General features: G+C 43.7%; 1 protein-coding gene across 2 annotated transcripts in view; it reads left to right on the top strand.

Moving 5' to 3' along the window:
- Window positions 1-20,366, top strand: part of SPAG16 (sperm associated antigen 16) — a 425,449-nt gene that overhangs the window by 196,160 nt on the left and 208,923 nt on the right. For both annotated transcript variants that reach the window (XM_071562395.1, XM_071562396.1), the window contains exon 11: window positions 9,701-9,844. In XM_071562395.1, the coding sequence (XP_071418496.1) occupies window positions 9,701-9,844 (144 nt within the window). The remainder of the gene's footprint in view (window positions 1-9,700; window positions 9,845-20,366) is intronic.

The raw sequence follows: 20,366 nt of genomic DNA on the forward strand, positions 1-20,366 counted from the left end.
CAGGTTAGAAACACCCCCTTTCTCCAGTGTGTGACTGCTGACATTGTAGGTAAGTGCTTTTTTCCCCCTTTGGCCAGCAGTAATTATCAACAACCTTGTAAGCAAAAGGAAGGAATGAATAAGTAAAGATTCTCTAAGAACTGATTTAGCTTCATGCCCATTGTTATTTGCAGGCATTCTGGAGAAAAGCTTAACCTTTGGTTGCAGGGGTTCACAGCACACAAGACTACAATGACACAAACAGCTGCATGTTATTACATAGGATCTAGAAAAATCCTCTTGCTCTCATCTGATTAAGGACTCTGCCTTGAACAGGATTATGTATGTTTTTAAGTTAATGTGCTGTGAAATCAGCAGCACTCTTGGCACTGCATAATTCAGGAATGTGTGTATATCTTCAAAGGACTGAGACCTTGGAAAACACCTGCAGATCGACAGGATAGTTTTGAAATTTTCTCCGGTTTGATCCAGGGCCAAACTTTGTTGTTAAGAAAATGATTTTGTCCTGGCACAGCATGTCCACAGGCAGATCTAATGCAGTAAAATGTAGGTAGGTTACAACACTCAGGCAATACAAATTAATGCATTTTGATAATTGCAGATGGAGTGGACAGACAGTGGTCTGAGAGCATCCCAAAATGGATGTTCTCATTTCATCACAACTGTGTCTACATCAGTGACTCAGTACAATTATTTTGGAGGCTCTGTGTGTTGTATGGAGTGCTCACTTTCTGAAGCTGGTTTTTCTTGAGAGGAAAGTTGGCTTTGCCAAGTGAGAAAGTGTGTGAATTCATTCCCCTTCACAGGAAGAAACGTTTGCTGCTGCTTTACAGCTGAGAGGGAAGAGTTTGTGCGCATGGGGATGGGAATAAGTACATAAGCTCACACTGGGAATTAGGAAGCCTCTTGGCCTCTAGAGATATGGGGTTAAGTTTCTGCAAGACTGTTTTCTAATTATTTTCTAAGGTGTACCAAGATCTGCTGGGTGGCCTGGAAGGTTAACTTTGGGTACATAGAGATCCCAGCAAGTTTGTTCCCTCCCAAATCCTGAGTCACAGGAGCTTGGGAAGCAGCCAGGAATTCCACTAGACAAGACAGAGATTTGCTGTGAGTGAGATCTATCACTGACTTCCAGACATGCATTTACATAAATGAAACAAAAGATAGGAGCCTTTGCCCTGACTATTTCCCCTTACTTATGTTCTTTTTGTGTTGTTTTTTCTTTATCCTTTTTTTATTTGTTTTAGCTCTTATTTTCTCTTTTGAAAGCATTTTCCCCTCTTCCATTTGGTCATGAAAAGATAAATTTTAAGACCTCAAAGAGGAATGCAAAGCTTATGCTACCGTTGCATAATAAAGCCCTGAATTAAATGTCAGGGTTATAATTATTGCTGAAGAATGCTGGCAGGTAGAGAGAGTGGGTAACTCAAGCCAAGATAAAAAAGGTGGTAGGAATGTCTATATTAGAGAGATGATGTTCAAAGAAGGCATGTTAGGATAAATTGCAGCAGGCAAAATAATCAATCAGGCTGTTGTGGTGTGTTTAGTTTTAATTTATTGGCGGGTTAATCGTGGCTGAGGGCCATGTGCCCACCTGGCCCCTCACTGCCCACAGCAGGGCAGGAGGAGAGAACAGCCTGACCAGGTTCAGGGCTTGAGATAAAGGCCAATTATGTTGTGAGCAAAACAGACTCGACTTGGGGAAAATTAATTTTGTTTATTGCCAATTAAGATGGGTTCAGGCAGTGAGAAGTGGAGGGGAAAGCAGCAGCTCTTCTTCCCCTAGTTCTGCTCCTGCCCTGCTGCCCCTCTGCCCATGAGGGCAGGGCATGGGCACAGGGGGGCTCCTCTCTGCCCCTGCCTCCCTCCTCACACTGCCCCCTGCTCCGGGATGGCCTCTCCCTACAGCCACAGCCCCTCAGAGAGAGCTGCTCCAGCACAGGGACTCCACGGGCCACAGCTCCTGCCAGGAAAAGCTGCTCCAGTGCGTGCTGGCTGCGGGCAGTGCAGGAGCCCCATGGCACTGGGGCAGGTTTGCCCTGCCCCTGGTGTTTCTCCTGCTTTTTGGCCCATTTTTTGCCCTCTCAGTGTGGCTGTGCCCTATCCTCCTGTGGGTCTATGGGGCACTGGCTGGAGCCCACTGTGCAGCCACCCTGCTGCCCTCAGAGCTGCTTTTTGCCTTGGGTTGCCTCCTTCTCATCCACCATGAACCAGCCAAGGAGGGACATGAGAGTTACTGCCCAAAGGGGTTACAGGCAGAGGGGATAACTGTGTCCTTTCGCTTGCTCCCCTTCTGCTCTGCAAGAGAGGGGAGTTTTGGGACTGCCAGCTGCCATCTCTGTCCACTGTGAGGTGAAAATCAGCCTTTCTTTGGTCTGATCTGTTTTGTGTGGTTTATACCTCTTTATCTGTCTTAATTTTGGAGACTGACCCTGCACATAATTAGATCATGGGACCAAACTGGGTGGTGGTGACTGTGTGGCAGCTCAGGGGTGCTGGGAACACCTTTGTGGCAGCTCAGAGGTGTTGGGAACACCTTTGTGGCAGCTCAGGGGTGCTGGGAACACCTTTGTGGCAGCTCAAGGTGTTGGGAACACCTTTGTGGCAGCTCAGGGGTGCTGGGAACACCTTTGTGGCAGCTCAGAGGTGCTGGGAACACCTTTGTGGCAGCTCAGAGGTGTTGGGAACACCTTTGTGGCAGCTCAGGGGTGTTCTCAGAGGTGGCAATTGAGGTTTGGTGGTGCAGTCTGGGCATCCATCGGCACAGACACTGCTTCAAACACCTGGGTTAAGGTGCCCTTTGTCTCAGCACAGTTGGCTGCTGTCCTGCACAATCAGGGCTGGAATCATATTTTGGCTTTTACAAATTCTTTAGCATTTAGGGCACAGTCCAGCACTATAACTGAGTATATGCATGTGAACAATATCCCTGATTTCAGTGTTGATTCCCTTGTGTTTAGGCAATTCTCCTCTGAGGCTGTAACCAGTAATCCATCCCTACAATTCAAACATGGTATGTGCTTGCCTGTAAAACCCACTCTGCTCTGCCATTCCAACACACCCAGCGAGCCCTGATGGCAGAGAAGGAAATATCAGCAATTTCCCAACAGTTTCCACTATAAAACTGAGCCTTTCAGTCATTTATAACTTCACCCAAATGTAACTGCTCGGCCCAGAATTTCCTGTGCTAGGTATGGTGAGCAAGGCTGAATTTTTGTGTAAGAAAATGTTAGCTAAAATGTTTCTGTCACCAGGAAAAATGTGTTTGGGGTTCTTTTAATCTTGGAGGAACTCTGCTGCTCTCACATTTTGGAGCAAGAAATGCAGCAGCAGAGCTCTCTGGTCTGAAAGCAGCTACTGGCATTAAAAACAATCCTCTTTGCCAGTATCTGGGAATGCAAATAAATTTGATCAAATCATGAAGTTCTAAAATTGTGTATCACAAGCAATATGCAGTACAATGCTATATTGGAATTTGGCAGCTAAATGCTGTCTATATTGAGACCATACTTCTCTGTACAACTCCTATATGTGAAACCACAGAAAACTGGATTTTGTCCTTGCTTCTGCCACAGAGCAGTTGGTGAGGTTTGGATAAGTCACTTAAGATGGGCATTAATTTTGCATTTTTCATTCTAAGAGTGCCTAATTTTGAGACTCTTTAGGTTAGTTTTTTTTATTTCTGGGCTTTTCCTATTCCTGCAATCTCCTAAGGTCTGTAGGAAGGTGGTAAAAAAGGCTGAATAGGATTCTGTGAGTCACTTTAGCCACTAAAATAGTTGTAAAATTACAGGGGGGAGGGTTGTGTGCCTTACTGTTCAGCTCCTGGGCAATGTTTGGCTGCTGTTGCACCTTGGCAGAGGTTGAGGTGATGCTTTTATCATTTATAATGGCCCTTCACACACAATCACTGTCCCTTTGTGCATGGGATGATCCTGCATTGCTGCCTTAGGAGCTGAAGGAACCTGGAGGCACCAACCAGCCTGTTCTCCAAACCATGATGGAAGTCATGTCCCTGGGCAATAGGAGTGCAAGAGCTTCACATGGCTGTTGGGTCCAGTGTTTCAGAAACCTTCTTGCCAACAGGTTCTCCTCCACGTGGCTCTGAGCTCTCCCCTGCCTTGGTGCAACGTAACTGGTGTTTGTATTAAAAACACACAGCTGAGGTTACTCAGGCAGCTTTGGCTTTAACACTTCTTGACCTGAAGGTTGATTTTCTGTGTGTGAAATGGTCAACTGTAGGACATGCTGAGACTGAAACTATTTTGCATCTGAAGATACCGTATTTTTATTTATGGCTCAGTCAAAATAAATTAAAATAATCCATGACTGTTTTGAAAGCAAATTACTGGGAGTATTATATATCTAGCATGGCAAGTCCTGAAGAGATGAGAATGTCTTACAATGCCAGAATGAGTTGTGTAAACATGGGTATTTATATACTCAACAGCAGCAAATCTGCGAGAGGGTTTTTTGTTGGGTTGTTTTTTTCTTGGCTGAGTCTCCACTGATCCCACTTTATCCCAAAGGAGGAGGAGGAGAAAACTAATGTTCCTATCACACATGTTCCATTATTGATTTCCGTTCCAATCCACCCAAAGTCTTCTGTGCTGGAAATAATTAGAGCCTGTGAACAGAGATGAAGCAAAAATCTATACAATGCTGGATTGCCAGAAATGAAGACAAGGGTGCCTAATTAATGTTGCATATAGAATGCCTTTTGGATGAATGGGCTTCCCTTTCTCAGAAGCAGCTCAACAGCAGTCATGTCACAAATTTGCTGTTAATTAAATGGCGTGCCTGTAAAAATGGCATGGAGGAAAAAAAAAAAAGCCTTGGACAGCAGCAGCATTTTACAAGAGCTCTCCAATTAAAAGAAAAGCCTGTGAAAAACAAATTTGCAGGCTTCGTGCTGACAGCAAGATATTTTCATCTGTGTGAAATTCACTTTATGGATTGTTCAAAGCTCTTTAGGAATGTGTAGCCACTGAAGAAGTTTGAGCATTTCAAAAGTTGGACAGGAAGTGTGTTGGGAGGGTTAAGGGTAGGGAAAGTCTTCCTGGGAGCTGGGGCAGGGTGGGTGACAGCACAGCTCCATCCTTAGGCAGGTGCAGCCTGGCCAGAGGGAAGGGCTGCTCAGAAGGGTGTGGGGCAGCCACTAAGTTAACTTTCCTGTGCATGCAAGGTGAGCTGAAGGTGATCTAAGTGCATACAGCACCTTGGGAACTGAGCAGGCAGGTGTTTCAGAAGATGTAAGACAGCTGATGGAAAGTCTTCACAACATGGATGTGCTTCACTAAGAGCAGAAATACCTGGGGGGGGAAATTGGAGGGTACCTGAGGCAGTTAAGAGAAGAGTGTAAGCTGTACCCATATGACACTGTTTGTTTGTCTGTTTTCTCCAGATAACACAGTGTTAAAGTAAATCCCAAACCAGACAATTCCAGCCTTTTCCCTGCATCACAGCCAGGCCTGAGTCTGTGATGAGGCTTCCTGCAGCACCACGTGCTGTCAGTGGTGTTGCAGTGGCATCCTGTTCTCCCTCTCTACTCTTCCTGAATCCACTCGTGTTTCTCCTTCCCTTGCCATCCCCTTGCTGCATCCACAGGAGTTTAGGACCCTTCTGCCAACAAGGAACAGGCACTGCTGTGCTGCTTTGCTTCTGTGCAGTGCCTGGCAGGGCCTTTGTTCCAGGGGAGGAGAGAGGAGTGTGTGGAGCTGCCCTGATGGATTTATCCTTAGTTATTACCCCACTCATTTTTTGTGAAGTTGGTCTCCTTCTGGCAGTGCCCAGAGTGACAGTGCCATGTGCCTGTGCCTGCTGCAGAGCAGCAGTGGGACTGTGGCTGCTCCAGAGGTCTGCAACAGCAGAGGGATTCTGGCTCCTGGCATTGGCACCCATTGCTGCCTTCCTTCAGCCTTTAATCTTTCTTCTCCTTCCTCCTCTGCCTCCTCCTCCTCCTCCTCGGGGGCCCCTCCCCTGTTCTCGGGGGGCACCACCTGAAATAAAGGGAAGTTTGGGGGGAATTTAGGGGGTTTTGGGAAAATTTGGGGGGAATTTGGGGGGAAATTTCAGGGTAAATTTTTGGGGGATTTGGGGGGGAATTTTTGGGGTAAATTTTGGGGGTTTGGGAGCAGAATTTGGGGGGAATTTTGGGGTAAATTTTGGGAGGTTTGGGGCAGAATTTGGGGGGAATTTGGGACAGAATTTGAGGAAAATTTTGGGGGGAATTTTCGGGGTTTTGAGGCAGAATTTGGGAGGAATTTTGGGGTAAATTTTGGGGGTTTTGAGGGGGATTTTTGGGCAAATTTTGGGGGAATTCAGGAGGAATTTGGGGCAGAATTTGGGGGTAAATTTTGGGGGGTTTGCGGGGAATTTTCGGGCAAATTTTGTGGGGTTTGGGGCAGAATTTTGGGAGAATTTTGGGGGAGTTGGGGGTGAATTTTGGGGGAATTTTGGGGGTAAATTTTAAGGGATTTTGGGGCAGAATTTGGGGGGAATTTTGGGGTAAATTTTGGGGGTTTTGGGGCAGAATTTGGGGGGAATTTGGGACAGAATTTGAGGGAAATTTTGGGGAGAATTTTCGGGGTTTTGAGGCAGAATTTGGGAGGAATTTTGGGGTAAATTTTGGGGGTTTTGAGGGGGATTTTTGGGCAAATTTTGGGGGAATTCAGGAGGAATTTGGGGCAGAATTTGGGGGTAAATTTTGGGGGGTTTGCGGGGAATTTTCGGGCAAATTTTGTGGGGTTTGGGGCAGAATTTTGGGAGAATTTTGGGGGGGTTGGGGGTGAATTTTGGGGGTAAATTTTAAGGGATTTTGGGGTAGAATTTGGGGCAGAATTTTGGGGTAAATTTTGGGCAGAATTTGGGGGAATTTTTATCTTTATTCCCCCTTTGCTCTTCGAGTTATCTGTTGTGGCCAATCTAAGTGGTACAACTGCTCTCTGTGCATCTCTGAAGGATTTAAACAGCATCATTCCCTCCTTCCCTTTTCTCCCTATAAATGCAAAGGAAGTTTATCCTCTTTGGGCAAATATAGAAAACTGGTTTTTTCTCTCTAAGAAACTAGAGAATGAGTAAAACCCAGACTCCTCAGTCAAGAAGATGAATTCAACTGATGAGCCTGTAGGAATCTTCCCAGACTAGGCCTTGAACTGCAAGAATAGATGTGTTTTCTGATGAAAATCTAGTTCACATAAAATATGGTGTTAGCAAGGATTTGAGAGAGGGAATTATTTTTCCCAATATCATAGAAGCTGTGGATCTGGTTTAGGAATTTTATGAAATAATTTGAGAAAAGTACTAATAAAAAAGAGATTTTTATAATAGCATGCCTTCTGAGTCTTCTCTCTTCTTCCCATTTGGATGCTTAGTATCATCTCTCTCTCTGCTCTCATTTTGTTTTAATAAGCATTTTTCTCTCCAAGCTGTTGGTGCTGATGCACACCTGAAGTAGGTGCACATGCAGGTTATGATTCCTCTCTCCATTGCTGCATTTTGGTTCCAAACTCCATATTTAATCTATTTAAATAATCTGCTCCTGGGACTAAAGTCAACTACTAGGACTTTTTGATGTTCAGCAAATAGTAAGGCATTACAATGATTTAAATCAAATAACCAAATCCATATGAAATACAGCACTTGTTATCTTTCCAACAGATTGATTTTCTTCCCTGGATCCATTTGAAGCTGCACTGCAGTTGCTAAATCAAAAATAAAGTGAGTTTTCAGTATAGGGGTCTGTTAGGTGTATGATCTCCATTACATCTCAGCATGCTACGTATTAAAAAATGAAAACATGTAACACATTCTGAGTACAGAATTGGAATGGATTTTCTGCCCCAGTCCCAGTGAATGGATGCCAAAGTGATGGCAATGACTGCATGTCCTGGACTGTGATTGTCATTATTTCTCAGTGGTAGGAGACTTTACACCCATGGGCACAGTGCTGGGGCAGGGGGTGGAAGGAAAGGCACAGACTGCCATGCCTGTGCCTTCTGAAGCTATTTTGGGCCTAGAAGGTCATTAACATTGGCACAGCTTGTTCATGGATTACCATGTTGTATGTTTGCAAGAACATTACCTGACAAAGTATTTTAAAGCATTTTTGAGTGTTTTGATTAACTGGAATTTCATGAGTGTGAAAAAAACTCCGGTTTCACAGAAGTTGGTCCTGTTTTGTTGTTTTCTTCAGTAGCAGCAGAAACTCAACTCCAGAGCGTGTATTGAGGATGTATTGAGCATGTGTTGTTATGAGGATGGAAAGCATCACTGCTTGTTCAGCCCACCCAGAATCAGAGCCCTCTGTGGCTGTTGCTCTGAGTTAAATGGATCTCACTGCTGTGAGAAACAAAGTCTCGACCTCTGTTTTCTAAATAGAAGTTTTATATATATATATGTATATGTACATGTGTGTGTGTATATATATATATATATATATATATATACACACACATGGTGAGAGCAATCAGTGCCGGGTGTGGAGATGAAACTTTGTCTGCCAATTGCACACCGGGTGCAGTGTAAAGTTGGCATTTATGTAGTTTATTCATTCTGCTGAATGCATAAAACATTTCACAGTGCATTGTTAAGCAGTTTTAACATATATTTCCTTATACAGCTATAGCCAAGTTCCATTTGCCAATTTACAGCCTCAGTAACGACTTCACTACAGATTTTGCTCTTTCTTGATAAGGGTGCAGGGAAACTCGTGACCTTACAACTTTCTTATTTTAATTCATGTATTTCCTGACAAGGATGCAGGAAGGCCAAGTAATTTAGCACTGACTTGTTTATTTCTTCATGTGGGTGTAAGTTGGGCCCTTGAGCTTAATTGGCTGTCCATATGTGTCATTTTATGTCTTTACAGGGGCCACAATAACCCATTTGTCTTTACTGACACAAAACATATCTATAATTATCACTCTGCTTTGTATTTCCCATGGTGTAATGGAGAGCACTCTGGACTCTGAATCCCAAGGACCTGAGTTCGAGTCTCCGTGGAGCACTCTGGACTCTGAATCCCAAGGACCTGAGTTCGAGTCTCCATGGAGCACTCTGGACTCTGAATCCCAAGGACCTGAGTTCGAGTCTCTGTGGAGCACTCTGGACTCTGAATCCCAAGGACCTGAGTTCGAGTCTCCGTGGAGCACTCTGGACTCTGAATCCCGAGGACCTGAGTTCGAGTCTCCGTGGAGCACTCTGGACTCTGAATCCCAAGGACCTGAGTTGGAGTCTCCGTGGAGCACTCTGGACTCTGAATCCCAAGGTCCTGAGTTCGAGTCTCAGTGGGGACCATCCCCTGGCAGTTAAATCCTCCCTGCCATCCCATCCCATCCCATCAGATCTCGGATGCTCAGCAGGGTCAGCCCTGGTCAGTACTGGGTGCTGTGACAGTCCCAAGGACTTCACTGTCACTGTCCAAGCTTGCTTGGCTGTGGCAAATGGACCTCAGGACTGAAACAGTGGGGCCAGTTCTGGGCACACTGTGCCTCACCTGAAAAATCCCCTGCACAGGCTGGAAGGGCAGGTGGGGAGAGCCCTGCCCAAATCTTCGTTCGCGAAGTCTGGCCATACAGGGGCCACAATAAGCCATTTGCCTTTACTGACACGAATCATATCTGTAATTATCACACTGCTATGTATTTCCCATAAAATGCAGCTGGTTCTGACCATAACCTGCCTTTCTCTCCCCCTGCAGCTTGGCTTTGCACCCCCGGAAAGACCTGGCAGTGACTGGCAGTGATGACCACCTGTGGAAGCTGTGGGCAGTGCCTGCTGGGAACATCCTCCTGACCGGGGCCGGGCACACCGACTGGCTCTCGGGCTGCTGCTTCCGCCCCAGGTCAGTGCCCGCCGTCCCTGCAGCGGCACCGAGCCCTCTGGGCAGTCCTGTTGGCTCTGCCTTGCTCACTGCCCTGCTCTGGTGACTTCCTGCTCTCAGGGTTCCCCTCTGCTCTCTCTGAATTTCCAAACATGCAGATGAATGTTCCTCTGGCTTTCAGGGTGTTGCCTTAAGATGGATTGCTTTCAGTATTTTGTACATCTTGAACTTTGTCCACGTGCCAGTGCACGTAACAAGGAGTAATAAGCTCTTTAGGTCTCTCTGTGTTCATTTTCTCCATGTTCATTTTCTCCGTGTTCCTGCACTATGGCAAACACAGTTCTGCTATTAATAATACAGCAAAGTTATTTCTTGTACTAGGCATTATTTGTCATATGACTAAGACTATTTGAGTCTACCTAGAAAATAAGAATATGAGCTTTGCTGCCCTTTCATCATATGGACTTGAAACTGAATTAATAAAAGAAATGAACATTGAAAATAAAAATTAAATATTTAAGTTAGAAGGGTCATGGAAATAGGCCAACATGGAGTAGATTTTTTGGTCTTTTCTGTTGAAAAATAGAGCACCATTTTACTGGCCAAACAAAAATCCGTTTGATAAGACTGAGCTTCTATATGTTGAAATTATTTTGCATCAGATTTGTGAGGCTGCTGTTTAAATAGAGTTCTTCACTGTTAGTACAACATGGGTCTGCCGGGCTGTTCACCTGAGGCTCAGTTGTAAAAGGAGCATTATTAAGCCTTCAACCTCGTATTTTCATTGTGTTTGTTTTATGAAGCAATATTAGCTCTTTCCTTCATGAGCAGGAAATATATCCTATTTCATTTCATGTTTCCTCCTGATTTCTGAGTTTGTAATGAGCTGGGAAAGGCACACACAATCCTCTAAAACAAGAAAATGCCCTCCCTCTTTTCAAAACCTCAAGAACATGTTTTCTGGGATGAATTAAACATGCACTTAGGCTTTTCTTGCATCACTTTCTGCTATGAAACACGAGCTTTTTTCTTGAGATGCTTCTGTTCTTTGTGTTTTTCACAGTGTTCTCTTTTTCATGTATATACCCATATAAATAATTATATGTATTTAAAAGAAGAGAATTTTTTTAAACTTAAATACTGCATATAATACAGGAGGGGAGAAGCAGAAGGCTCAGCTTCTCATTCTCAGATGGTAAGAAAATTCTCCTGCTACTGAATGACAGATTCAGAGTTTGTGAGAGTGCTGGACATCCTGAGTTCAAACTGGCAGATAAACAGAATGTTGCCTTACCTCTTACCTGTTATGAATATAAAACTTATCACAGGGAGAGAAAGGGAAATACAATTAGAAGAGCATGTTATCACTTCTGAAGCTGCTGGGCATGCTAATCAGATTTGGATAATGCATTGTTACCATGACTCCCACTGACTCAGAGACTCAAAACTATTTTCTCATTAGTCTTTGACCAGAATACAGTCCTTTCAATAGTCTTTCCTATTTCTCATGCAATTATTGAAATTAAAATGAGTTGAGGTACATCATTATTCTCTTGCAGTATAAATTGACTCCTGCTGAATGCTCTGGAGTGATTCAGAAGCAGTGCTGTTAAAATATTGTCTTCTGTTACTGCATAAAATATATATAATGTGACAGAATGCATTTAATCATCTCCTTTTTTTTTTTTTTTAAATGGAGGACTTCTATATATCAGTTTTTTCTGGAAGTAAAACCAATTAAGTAAAAATGAAAAGTTCTAATAGATTTCTTTTTCCTGGAATCAAATGTAGATAACCTCTAGTTTTGTTAGCATTTTAAATATTTAAAATGACGTTCACCCAAAAGTGGGAAAGAAAACCATTTTTGAGCCACTGGGCTATTAAATCATGAACTAGGTAGAACTCCCACACCTCTGCATCTTTCCTTTTGGCCTTTGTTAGGTCATTTCTCCTCTCCCTGTGTAAGATCAGATTTAGAACAATCTCCATCTCTGGCCTGTGCAGCCACACACAAGTCTGCTTCGAGATCATCGTTGTACAGCAGCACAATAATCCACACACTGGCACTGAGGCACTAATGATTTGAGCAGAAACAAACCTAGACCTGTGATGTGAACTGATGCTTCTGCACATACTAATGACTTGAATCCTGAAAATCTGGGGTTTTTTATGTGTTCACAGTGCATTAGTACTTCAGCAAGGGTATTTCTTGTGGATGTGTGTTTGCCACCACTGGTGAATAGGGGTAAAATTGCAAGTCTTGTTGGTTGCTCTGAAGATCAATAGAGTTGAAGCCAAAATGCTGCTGGGTTTATGTATCCTCAGTGGAGGATTCTCCAAGGGAGAATGTGGTACTAGGAACTAGCAATAATGAGGTAAAGGTTTGGTTTAGGCTCTGGACCTTGCCCATCGATTAATATGTTACAGTGATGAGGATTTGAAGCTTTCCCAGTGGGGATGTACAACCATGTCCTTGGGTATCATCCTGCCCTTGAGCTGTTATTTGTTACATTACAGTGATGAGGATTATTTGTTATAATGATGAGGATTATATGTCATATGTTATAGTGATGAGGATTATATGTTATAGTGATGAGGATTGTCATTGGAAGCTTTCCCAGTGGGAATGTACAACCGTGTCCTTGACTAACATCGGGCCCTTGAGCCGTTATATGTTACAGTGATGAGGATTATATGTTATAGTGATCAGGATTATATGTTATATGCTATAGTGATGAGGATTATATATGTTACAGGAATGAGAATTATATGTTATATGCTATAGTGATGAGGATTGTCATTGGAAGCTTTCCCAGTGGGAATGTACAACCATGTCCTTGACTAACATCGGGCCCTTGAGCCATTATATGTTACAGTGATGAGGATTATATGTTATAGTGATGAGGATTATATATGTTACAGGAATGAGAATTATATGTTATATGCTATAGTGATGAGGATTATATATGTTACAGGAATGAGAATTATATATGTTCTAGTGATGAGGATTGTCATTGGAAGCTTTCCCAGTAGGGATGTACAACCATGTCCTTGAGTATCATCCTGCCCTTGAGCCGTAGGGGCAAAGGCCACTGAGTTCCTCAAGACTGTTGGATGGAGGAGTCTCTCTCTCCCATCTCCCCCTCCCCGTGGTGGAATGTTCTTCATTCCACAATTATTTTTTCTGGAAAGCACCCCTCTGTCCCATGGGATCAGGGCAGAGTGGGGTGGGTGTGTGTGGGTTGCTGCAGCTCCGCGGCTGCCAGAGCGTCGTGTTCTCCATCACACCCAGCGCTCCTGGGTGGGCACAAACAGCCTCAGTCCCCCTTGTGTCCTCCCAGGATAACAGGTGGAGGGCAGCAGGCTGGCTGTGTGCATGTGAGGAGAGCAGGCAGCGTGGTTGTGATGCTCTCTGCACATCTGAGAGTTGGATTTTGCCTTAAGCTTTTAAAATAAAAGTAAAACTTCAAACAAGTCCTGTCCTGTACAGGGTGCAGGAGAACAGGGCTGTCTCCTTTGAAGCTCAGGTGACAACTGGTCAGACTTCAAAAACAAACAATGTTTCTGCTCAGGTCTGGCTGAATAGTGCTTTGCAGATGAATTAGCTGCTCCAAGTTCTGTCACTGTTGAAAAATTCAGTATTTTCCAACTTATCTTTTATATACATGAAGGAGTCACAATGACTTCTGCCACAGACACACACACAGCCTTCGTGCTGAGACTCTGGAGAGCTGGAGAAGAGCAGTGCAGTGCACTTGTGGATGCCAAGGGACTCAAAGATTTGAAATAGCCCATGAAAATCTGCATCTTCTCCTAGTTTTTAGAATAAACTGGGAGTGTTAATACTGCAACTTTAAGAACCATACTCTAATTGCACTAAGATATTTCATGGCATGGACTACATTTATTAATTACTAACCTTCCTGGGTGGCTAAAGGGTTGAGCTCTGCAGCACAGCAGAGGTGTGGGATAATGACTGATAAATCCCAGTGAGCAGTAGAATCCTGTATTCTTGCCCTGCATGTGGGCTGGTACAATATGTAATGTCCTTAATATAGTCTTAAATACTACAAGTCAACTCTTCTAAAATACTTGTAACCCTTTTCATGCAGACATTGTTTGGGTCTGTGGAATACAATGAGTTTCTGAATTGGAAAGAAGTACAAACTGTAGGATCTTAAAGCTATTTAAACCTTGCAGTTATCAAATTGTGAACTCCTTGTAATGTCCTGTTCACCTAAGACAGAAGCAGAGTTGCTTCCATTCTTGCTGTTGCTATTGCAACTCTCAGTTACCGAGGAATCTAAACTGCACTCAGTTTATTATTATATAAAAATCACTATAGCAGTTACCTTTAACTGTGTGGATTTTCTATGCATTCTGTTGCTATTGGAAAACTGAAGCTCCATGTTGTTTCCTCAGTAATTTTTAAAATTAAAGAACAAAATAGGGTTAGTACATTCGTGCATTGAACATCAGAATAATGATAGGTCATGGTTGATATCCCAGAAGAAAGTGCCAGTGAGGGGATGCAAGAGAAAGATGAGATGTTGGGCTGAAAGAACAACCCATGCTCTGTCAGAACAGAGGCAGGTCTGGATTAGATTTCTCAAAGCTGAAGGAGTTGATGTTACTCAGATGAAAATCTGTGCATGGATAGAGGAGAAAGACAACCTTGTAGAGAGGAGAGGATGCAGAAGGAGTTAGCAGAATATATTGAGGATGAATGGGAGGGATTGGAGGGGGCTGAATGGGCTGGGGAGGGAACAGCTGCTCCAGGAGGCCTTGAATTGACACAAGAAGTGACCTCTCAAAATTAAGTCCAAAATGTTGCTGACACTCCAGAGCGGGAGAAAAGGGCCAGGGCAAAGATAATTGCTCAAAGTTTTTGAGAGCAGTACTGATGAATATGAAAATGTGTACATAAGATTCTATCTGAGTGGAAATGATTCTCTCACTGTATAAAAACTTGTAAAAAAGTTTTTATAAAACCTTTTTAAAAAGCAAATTCCTGAGCAGAATTGAGGCCAGAATAAACTTTGCAACTGATTTTATTTTTTTTTTATTCTTATCCTCATTTGTGAAGAAACTATCCAGAGATTAATTTCAGTGTGAAAAAAGGATAAGGCTGCAAAGCCAAGCAGAACAGTAATTGAGGAAGGGAGGGAGGATGTGGAGAAAGCTCTGAGGAGTGATGGGAGTGAAGGGCAGAATCCAGGAGGGAGGGGCAGGGTGGATTTCCACGATCAGATGTGAAGGGGCAACAGGCACAGTCTGACACTGCTCGTTGCTCGCTCTGTCTCAGAGGGTTTTGTGCTTGGAGAAGGAGGGAAACATTGAGGAGCAAAAATCAGAGCTGACAGCTTGGCAGGTACAAGTGCAGTTTCAGATTTCACAGTGGACACGCTTTTGTAGTTTGAGAGCCCACAGTGCTTTGATTACCAAGGTGAATTACAAGAAGAGAGTGTGTTTCCCTTTGCTCCCATCACCTCCACAGCTCCTGGCTCCCTGCAGACTGCACTGCTGAGCAGGGTCCCAGCACCGGGAGCTGGTGATGCCTCAATCCACACTGATCTTCTTGACAATCATCACATTCCCAGACATCAGTGTGTGATGAGAGATGTCCAAAGGGGCTGAAGAGAGTCGGCAGAAAATCTGACACTAAAGATAAAAGACTGCCTTGTTCTTGGTTACAAGTTGCAAATGATATTTGTTAAATAACTAAAATGGTACATGGCCCATGAAGCCTTGGCAAATGAAAAGCCCTTGATGACATATTGAGAAGAGGAGGTTCTTTAGTCACAGTAACAGGATAATCTGAGAGATTCTGCTGACTTCAAATATATTCCCCCTCATACTTTAATAATTCCTAATGCCAGTCTTAGATTCATTTTTATTTCAATGAAAAGATAGGAATTATCTATTATGCCATTTTGTTTAATGTACTGACTTCCAAGTCTTGATGCTGCAGTTATTTGGTGAAACTAGGGAGACTTCCAGAACAAACAGTTACTGCCTAAGATATGATTCCAGGGTGTATGAAATGTTGCTCCAATCTAATGCTTGTTTGTTTTAGTTAAATGCAGCAGCATTTGTCTGCATGGAAACTGTAATTTAACACTAAGGAGTGGGATTTGACTGTGCTGCTGTAGGATGTTTCTGCTCAGAGACCTTCACACACACTTCTGGGGCTCTGCAAAAGTTCTGTCAGTGGGGAGAAATGGAGAAAGATGTGGAGTCAGTGATTTTAAAGTGTTGTGCTGTGTTATCACCCACCCCTTAGAGCCACTGCCCAGGCTGGGGCAGCAGTCCCAGCAGCTGCTGTGCACATCTGGAGCCCAGGGAGGAGGAGGAGGAGGAGGAGAACCGCAGCCTTCACCCTCCTGTCTGACCACTGAGCCAACCACTCTTATGGTCCTCTCCGTGACGGGATCGTGGAGATTCCTGTGAATAAAAGGTCCGTGGCCAGTGAGCCTGAGAACACTTTTTGTGCTGGTTTTTGAGTGATAAATGCTCAGTTTCACATTCCACATTAAACAAGGCTGAGACCTGAAAGCCACTACACTCTGAGCATTAACATAAGAACGAGTTGTAAGACTCACGTTAGTCACAAAGGCGTCCATTGCATATCAGTGGAATGGAATTATTTTGATCTGTGCCTTGAAATAGAGACTTTAAAAGTTAATTCAGGGCTCACTGCAGAAACAGGTGGTTTTTATTTATCCTTTTAGTACAATTGATACTTGTTAAAGAAAGGTGTGATAGTCTGTGTGCTTTACTTAGGACTTTTGAGCACCTATTTAATGAAAAGGCGTAATGATTTAATTTTTCAGAGAATCTTGAATTATTGTATAGTTCAACAAAGCCTTTAGTTACCAGATTATATATTAAATTTGCCAGTGGTTTAAAACGTCTTTTGAGTGGCACAGTTAATTTTCAGTCATCCAACTGGCTTTATGTAACACACCCCACTTAGCAGATGAGGCATTTGTTAAGGTGTTTTATCAAACTGAGCTAATACAGGAGTCAAAAGAAAAGGAAGTTGTATTCATTTATTCTGCAAAGAAATAACTATTTCAGAAGACTTTCAGGCAGTTCCCCAGCACGGGGTATTCACTCTGTGCTTGGTGTTTTCAAGTACAGCAAAATTTCACTTTCAAAAGTAGCTTTGTTTATTTCAAATCTTTTAGAAGCTTCATTCTTTTTATACAAGGAAACAGAACATCATTCTCTGTCTAACCTCCAAAGCCTACTATTTTTACCTCACAAACATGTTTGGGTGGGCATTAGTTTTCCTTTGGGATTCTCAATCTCATTATTTTTATCAATAAAAAGCCTCTGCTGGGCAAAGGAATGAATCACATATAAATGAAATATGAGAGATTACAGGAGAAGCTCCAGTTTTGCTTAGTCTAATCCAATATCTTTGGCCAAGCATCTCAATGTCAAAGGCTTTATAAGTATTCTACAGAATCAGTCTGGCAAGGGAAATCAATAACCAGGTAATGGATTTGATTAAAATTTTTCCCCTTCCACCCACTCCCACAAGCCAAATGTTTCTGCCCATGCTGATCTCTGCTGGAGGGTGTAACTGGTGGTTACTCTCTGGGTGGTTTTGAGAGGTATAAATGTACATAAAGTGTGTTTATATGATTTCAGAGAGCTGAGTTAAGTGTTGGTGAGGATTTGTTTCAAGCAAAGTCAGTGTTTGTGTCTCATTTTTGTTTTCTCTAGAGAGCTCCATTCTGCAACGTGCTTTTGGAAAATATGGGCTGATAATAATTACAACTTTGTTACACATTTAGATCCTGATTTGTTGTTCAGAAGTTGCCTTTTTTCTGCCACTCTGAGGAGCATTTCCTCACCCAGGCCAGGGTTCCTGGCTGGTGTCCAAACCTGTGGAGATTTTCTTTGTTGCCAGATCATCAGATGTCTCCTTTATCCCAGTCCTTCTCATCTTCTGACTTGAAGGTGGTTCTATTGTGCCATCTGGAAGGTTCGACTTTAGAAACATTAATAGGCCATTAGTGTCCTGCAAGGATGTTATCTCTCCTTTAAAGGTGGGAGTTTTCCACATCAATAGAAAGACCAAATAATGTTAGTTTGCATGGAGTTTGAAGTTGAGTCACAGCTGCTTTAATTGCAGAAATGTGTTTGGACTTTGCATCTCTTTTTCTATTTTTAAATATACCCTTCCCTTCCCAGAAATGTCCTTGAAATCTGTTCTAAACTAGAAATACTCTCCCGGACAAAATGCATGTTCTTTCTTTTATATCAGGAACCTTAAGAGTCTATCATTATATTGATTTTAAAAAGCAAACAGTCTGCAGTTCCATAGTGTGGTTACTGAATAGGCTTCACTTTTCATCCCCAGTGACCAGGCTTTAATGAAAAACTACCTTTGGCTTCTATTCCTCAGCTGGTGGAAATACTGACCACTCCAAGCCAGTGATTCACTAATAATATCTCCATTACAATAATTCAGCAAACAGCAGGAGAGAGAAGTGCTGAGGACACTTGTGGAGAGCAAAGGGAAGGCACTGGTGGCAGAAGCAGCAGTGCTCCTATTGAGCAATTCAAACATGTATTTGAAGTAATTACAGGCAAATAATATATGGTAATAAAATGCTGCCCTTTGATGGAACAGCTTTGCAGTGTCACAGGTGGCTTTGCACACTTGTTGAGGTTCAACACCAGTGACTGAAAACCTGTTGAAGTTCATGTGTAAAACTAATAACTAGTAGGAAATCTTTCCAATATTTAAGATAAACCATGGCATATTATTTTAAAGAGCAAAGACTTTCTTTGACAGCCCTTTTGCTGAGTGTGTTGTTAGGTGATTTCTGCTGGTCAGCACTCATGGCTCGGATTTTCAAAGGAGCTCTGGTGCAGTGGGAGCTGATTAAAAGGTGTCTGGGGGGGCTGGTCATGGAGTTTTAAGTGATTTTCTGTAGCCTCTAAGGCATTGCTGCAACTCAAACAAAGTGTACTTCAGAAATTTCTGATGGGATGCTCACACCAATTGGTTTCTCTCTGCTTTGTTTCCTGGGCTTTGCTAAGGAGTTGCAGATGGAAACACTGAGAGAAGTGTGATGGATTCTCCCTTTCAAAAAGGCCTCAATCCACAGTGTGTGACCTTGGAGACAGCACAACTCCTAGTGGGAATAAAACCTTAGCTGGTCTTTGAATAGTATTATTTAGTTTATTGTTTAGCTACCTTATCTTCATAATTTTTCATTCAAATATGGTGCTTGTCCATAAAGTAAATAGTTTTCAATTGTACTGAATGCTTTGTTTATATAGAAATTATCTTCTTTTTCTTAAGTGATTGTCTTGTGTGCTACACTGTCTGATTATTGGTCTATCTGGACTTCAGCAAGGCCTTTGACACTGTCTCCAATAATACACTCCTGGAAAAGCTGGTAGCCCATGGCCTGGACAGGTGTCCCCTCTCCTGGATCAGGAGCTGGCTGGAGGGCCCAGAGAGTGCTGGTGAATGGAGCTGTGTCCAGCTGGTGGCCAGTCACCAGTGGTGTCTCCAGGGGTCTGTGTTGGGTCCAGTCCTGTTTAACATCTTTATTGATGATTTAGATGAGGGGATTGAGTCCATGAGCAGCAAATTTGCTGATGACACCAAGTTGGGAGGGAGTGTTGACCTGCTGGAAGGCAGGAGGGCTCTGCAGAGGGATCTGGAGAGACTGGAGAGATGGGCTGATTGCAATGGGATGGAGTTCAACAAGGCCAAGTGCAGGTCCTGCCCTTTGGCCACCCCAACCCCTGCAGTGCTCCAGGCTGGGCACAGAGTGGCTGGAGAGCAGCCAGGCAGAGGGACCTGGGGGGACTGAGGGACAGGAAGCTCAACAGGAGCCACCAGTGTGCCCAGGTGGCCAAGAAGGCCAAGGGGATCCTGGCCTGGATCCAAAGTAGCGTGGCCAGCAGGGCCAGGGCAGTGACCCTTGCCCTGGACTCTGCCTTGGGGAGGCCACACCTTGAGTGTTGTGTTCAGTTCTGGGCCCCTCAGTTGAGGCAAGAGCTTGAGGGGCTGGAGCAGGACCAGAGAAGAGCAACGAGGCTGGAGAAGGGACTGGATGTGGCACTGAGTCTCCTCTTAAACACTTCCAGGGGCAGAGAATCCACCATGTCTTGATCCAACCCCACTGTGATCACCAGCCCAGGGCACAGAGTGCCCTGGGCTGGTGATCACAGTGGGGTTGGATCAAGGGTTGATGATCTCAGAGGTCTCTTCCAACCCAACTGAGAAGAGAAGAGCAACGAGGCTGGAGAAGGGACTGGAGCACAAGTGCTGTGGGGAGAGGCTGAGGGAGCTGGGGGTGTTTAGCCTGGAGAAGAGGAGGCTCAGAGGTGACCTCAGCACTGTCTGGAACTCCCTGAAGGGAAGTTGTGGCCAGGTGGGGGTTGGTCTCTTCTCCCAGGCACTCAGCAATAGGACAAGGGGGCACGATGGGCTCAAGCTCTGCCAGGGAAAATTTAAGTTGGAGATCAGAAAAAAATTCTTTACAGAGAGAGTGCTCAGGCATTGGAA

The sequence above is a fragment of the Pithys albifrons genome, chromosome 8, assembly GCF_047495875.1.
Source record: "Pithys albifrons albifrons isolate INPA30051 chromosome 8, PitAlb_v1, whole genome shotgun sequence".
Classification (NCBI taxonomy): Eukaryota; Metazoa; Chordata; class Aves; order Passeriformes; family Thamnophilidae; genus Pithys; species Pithys albifrons.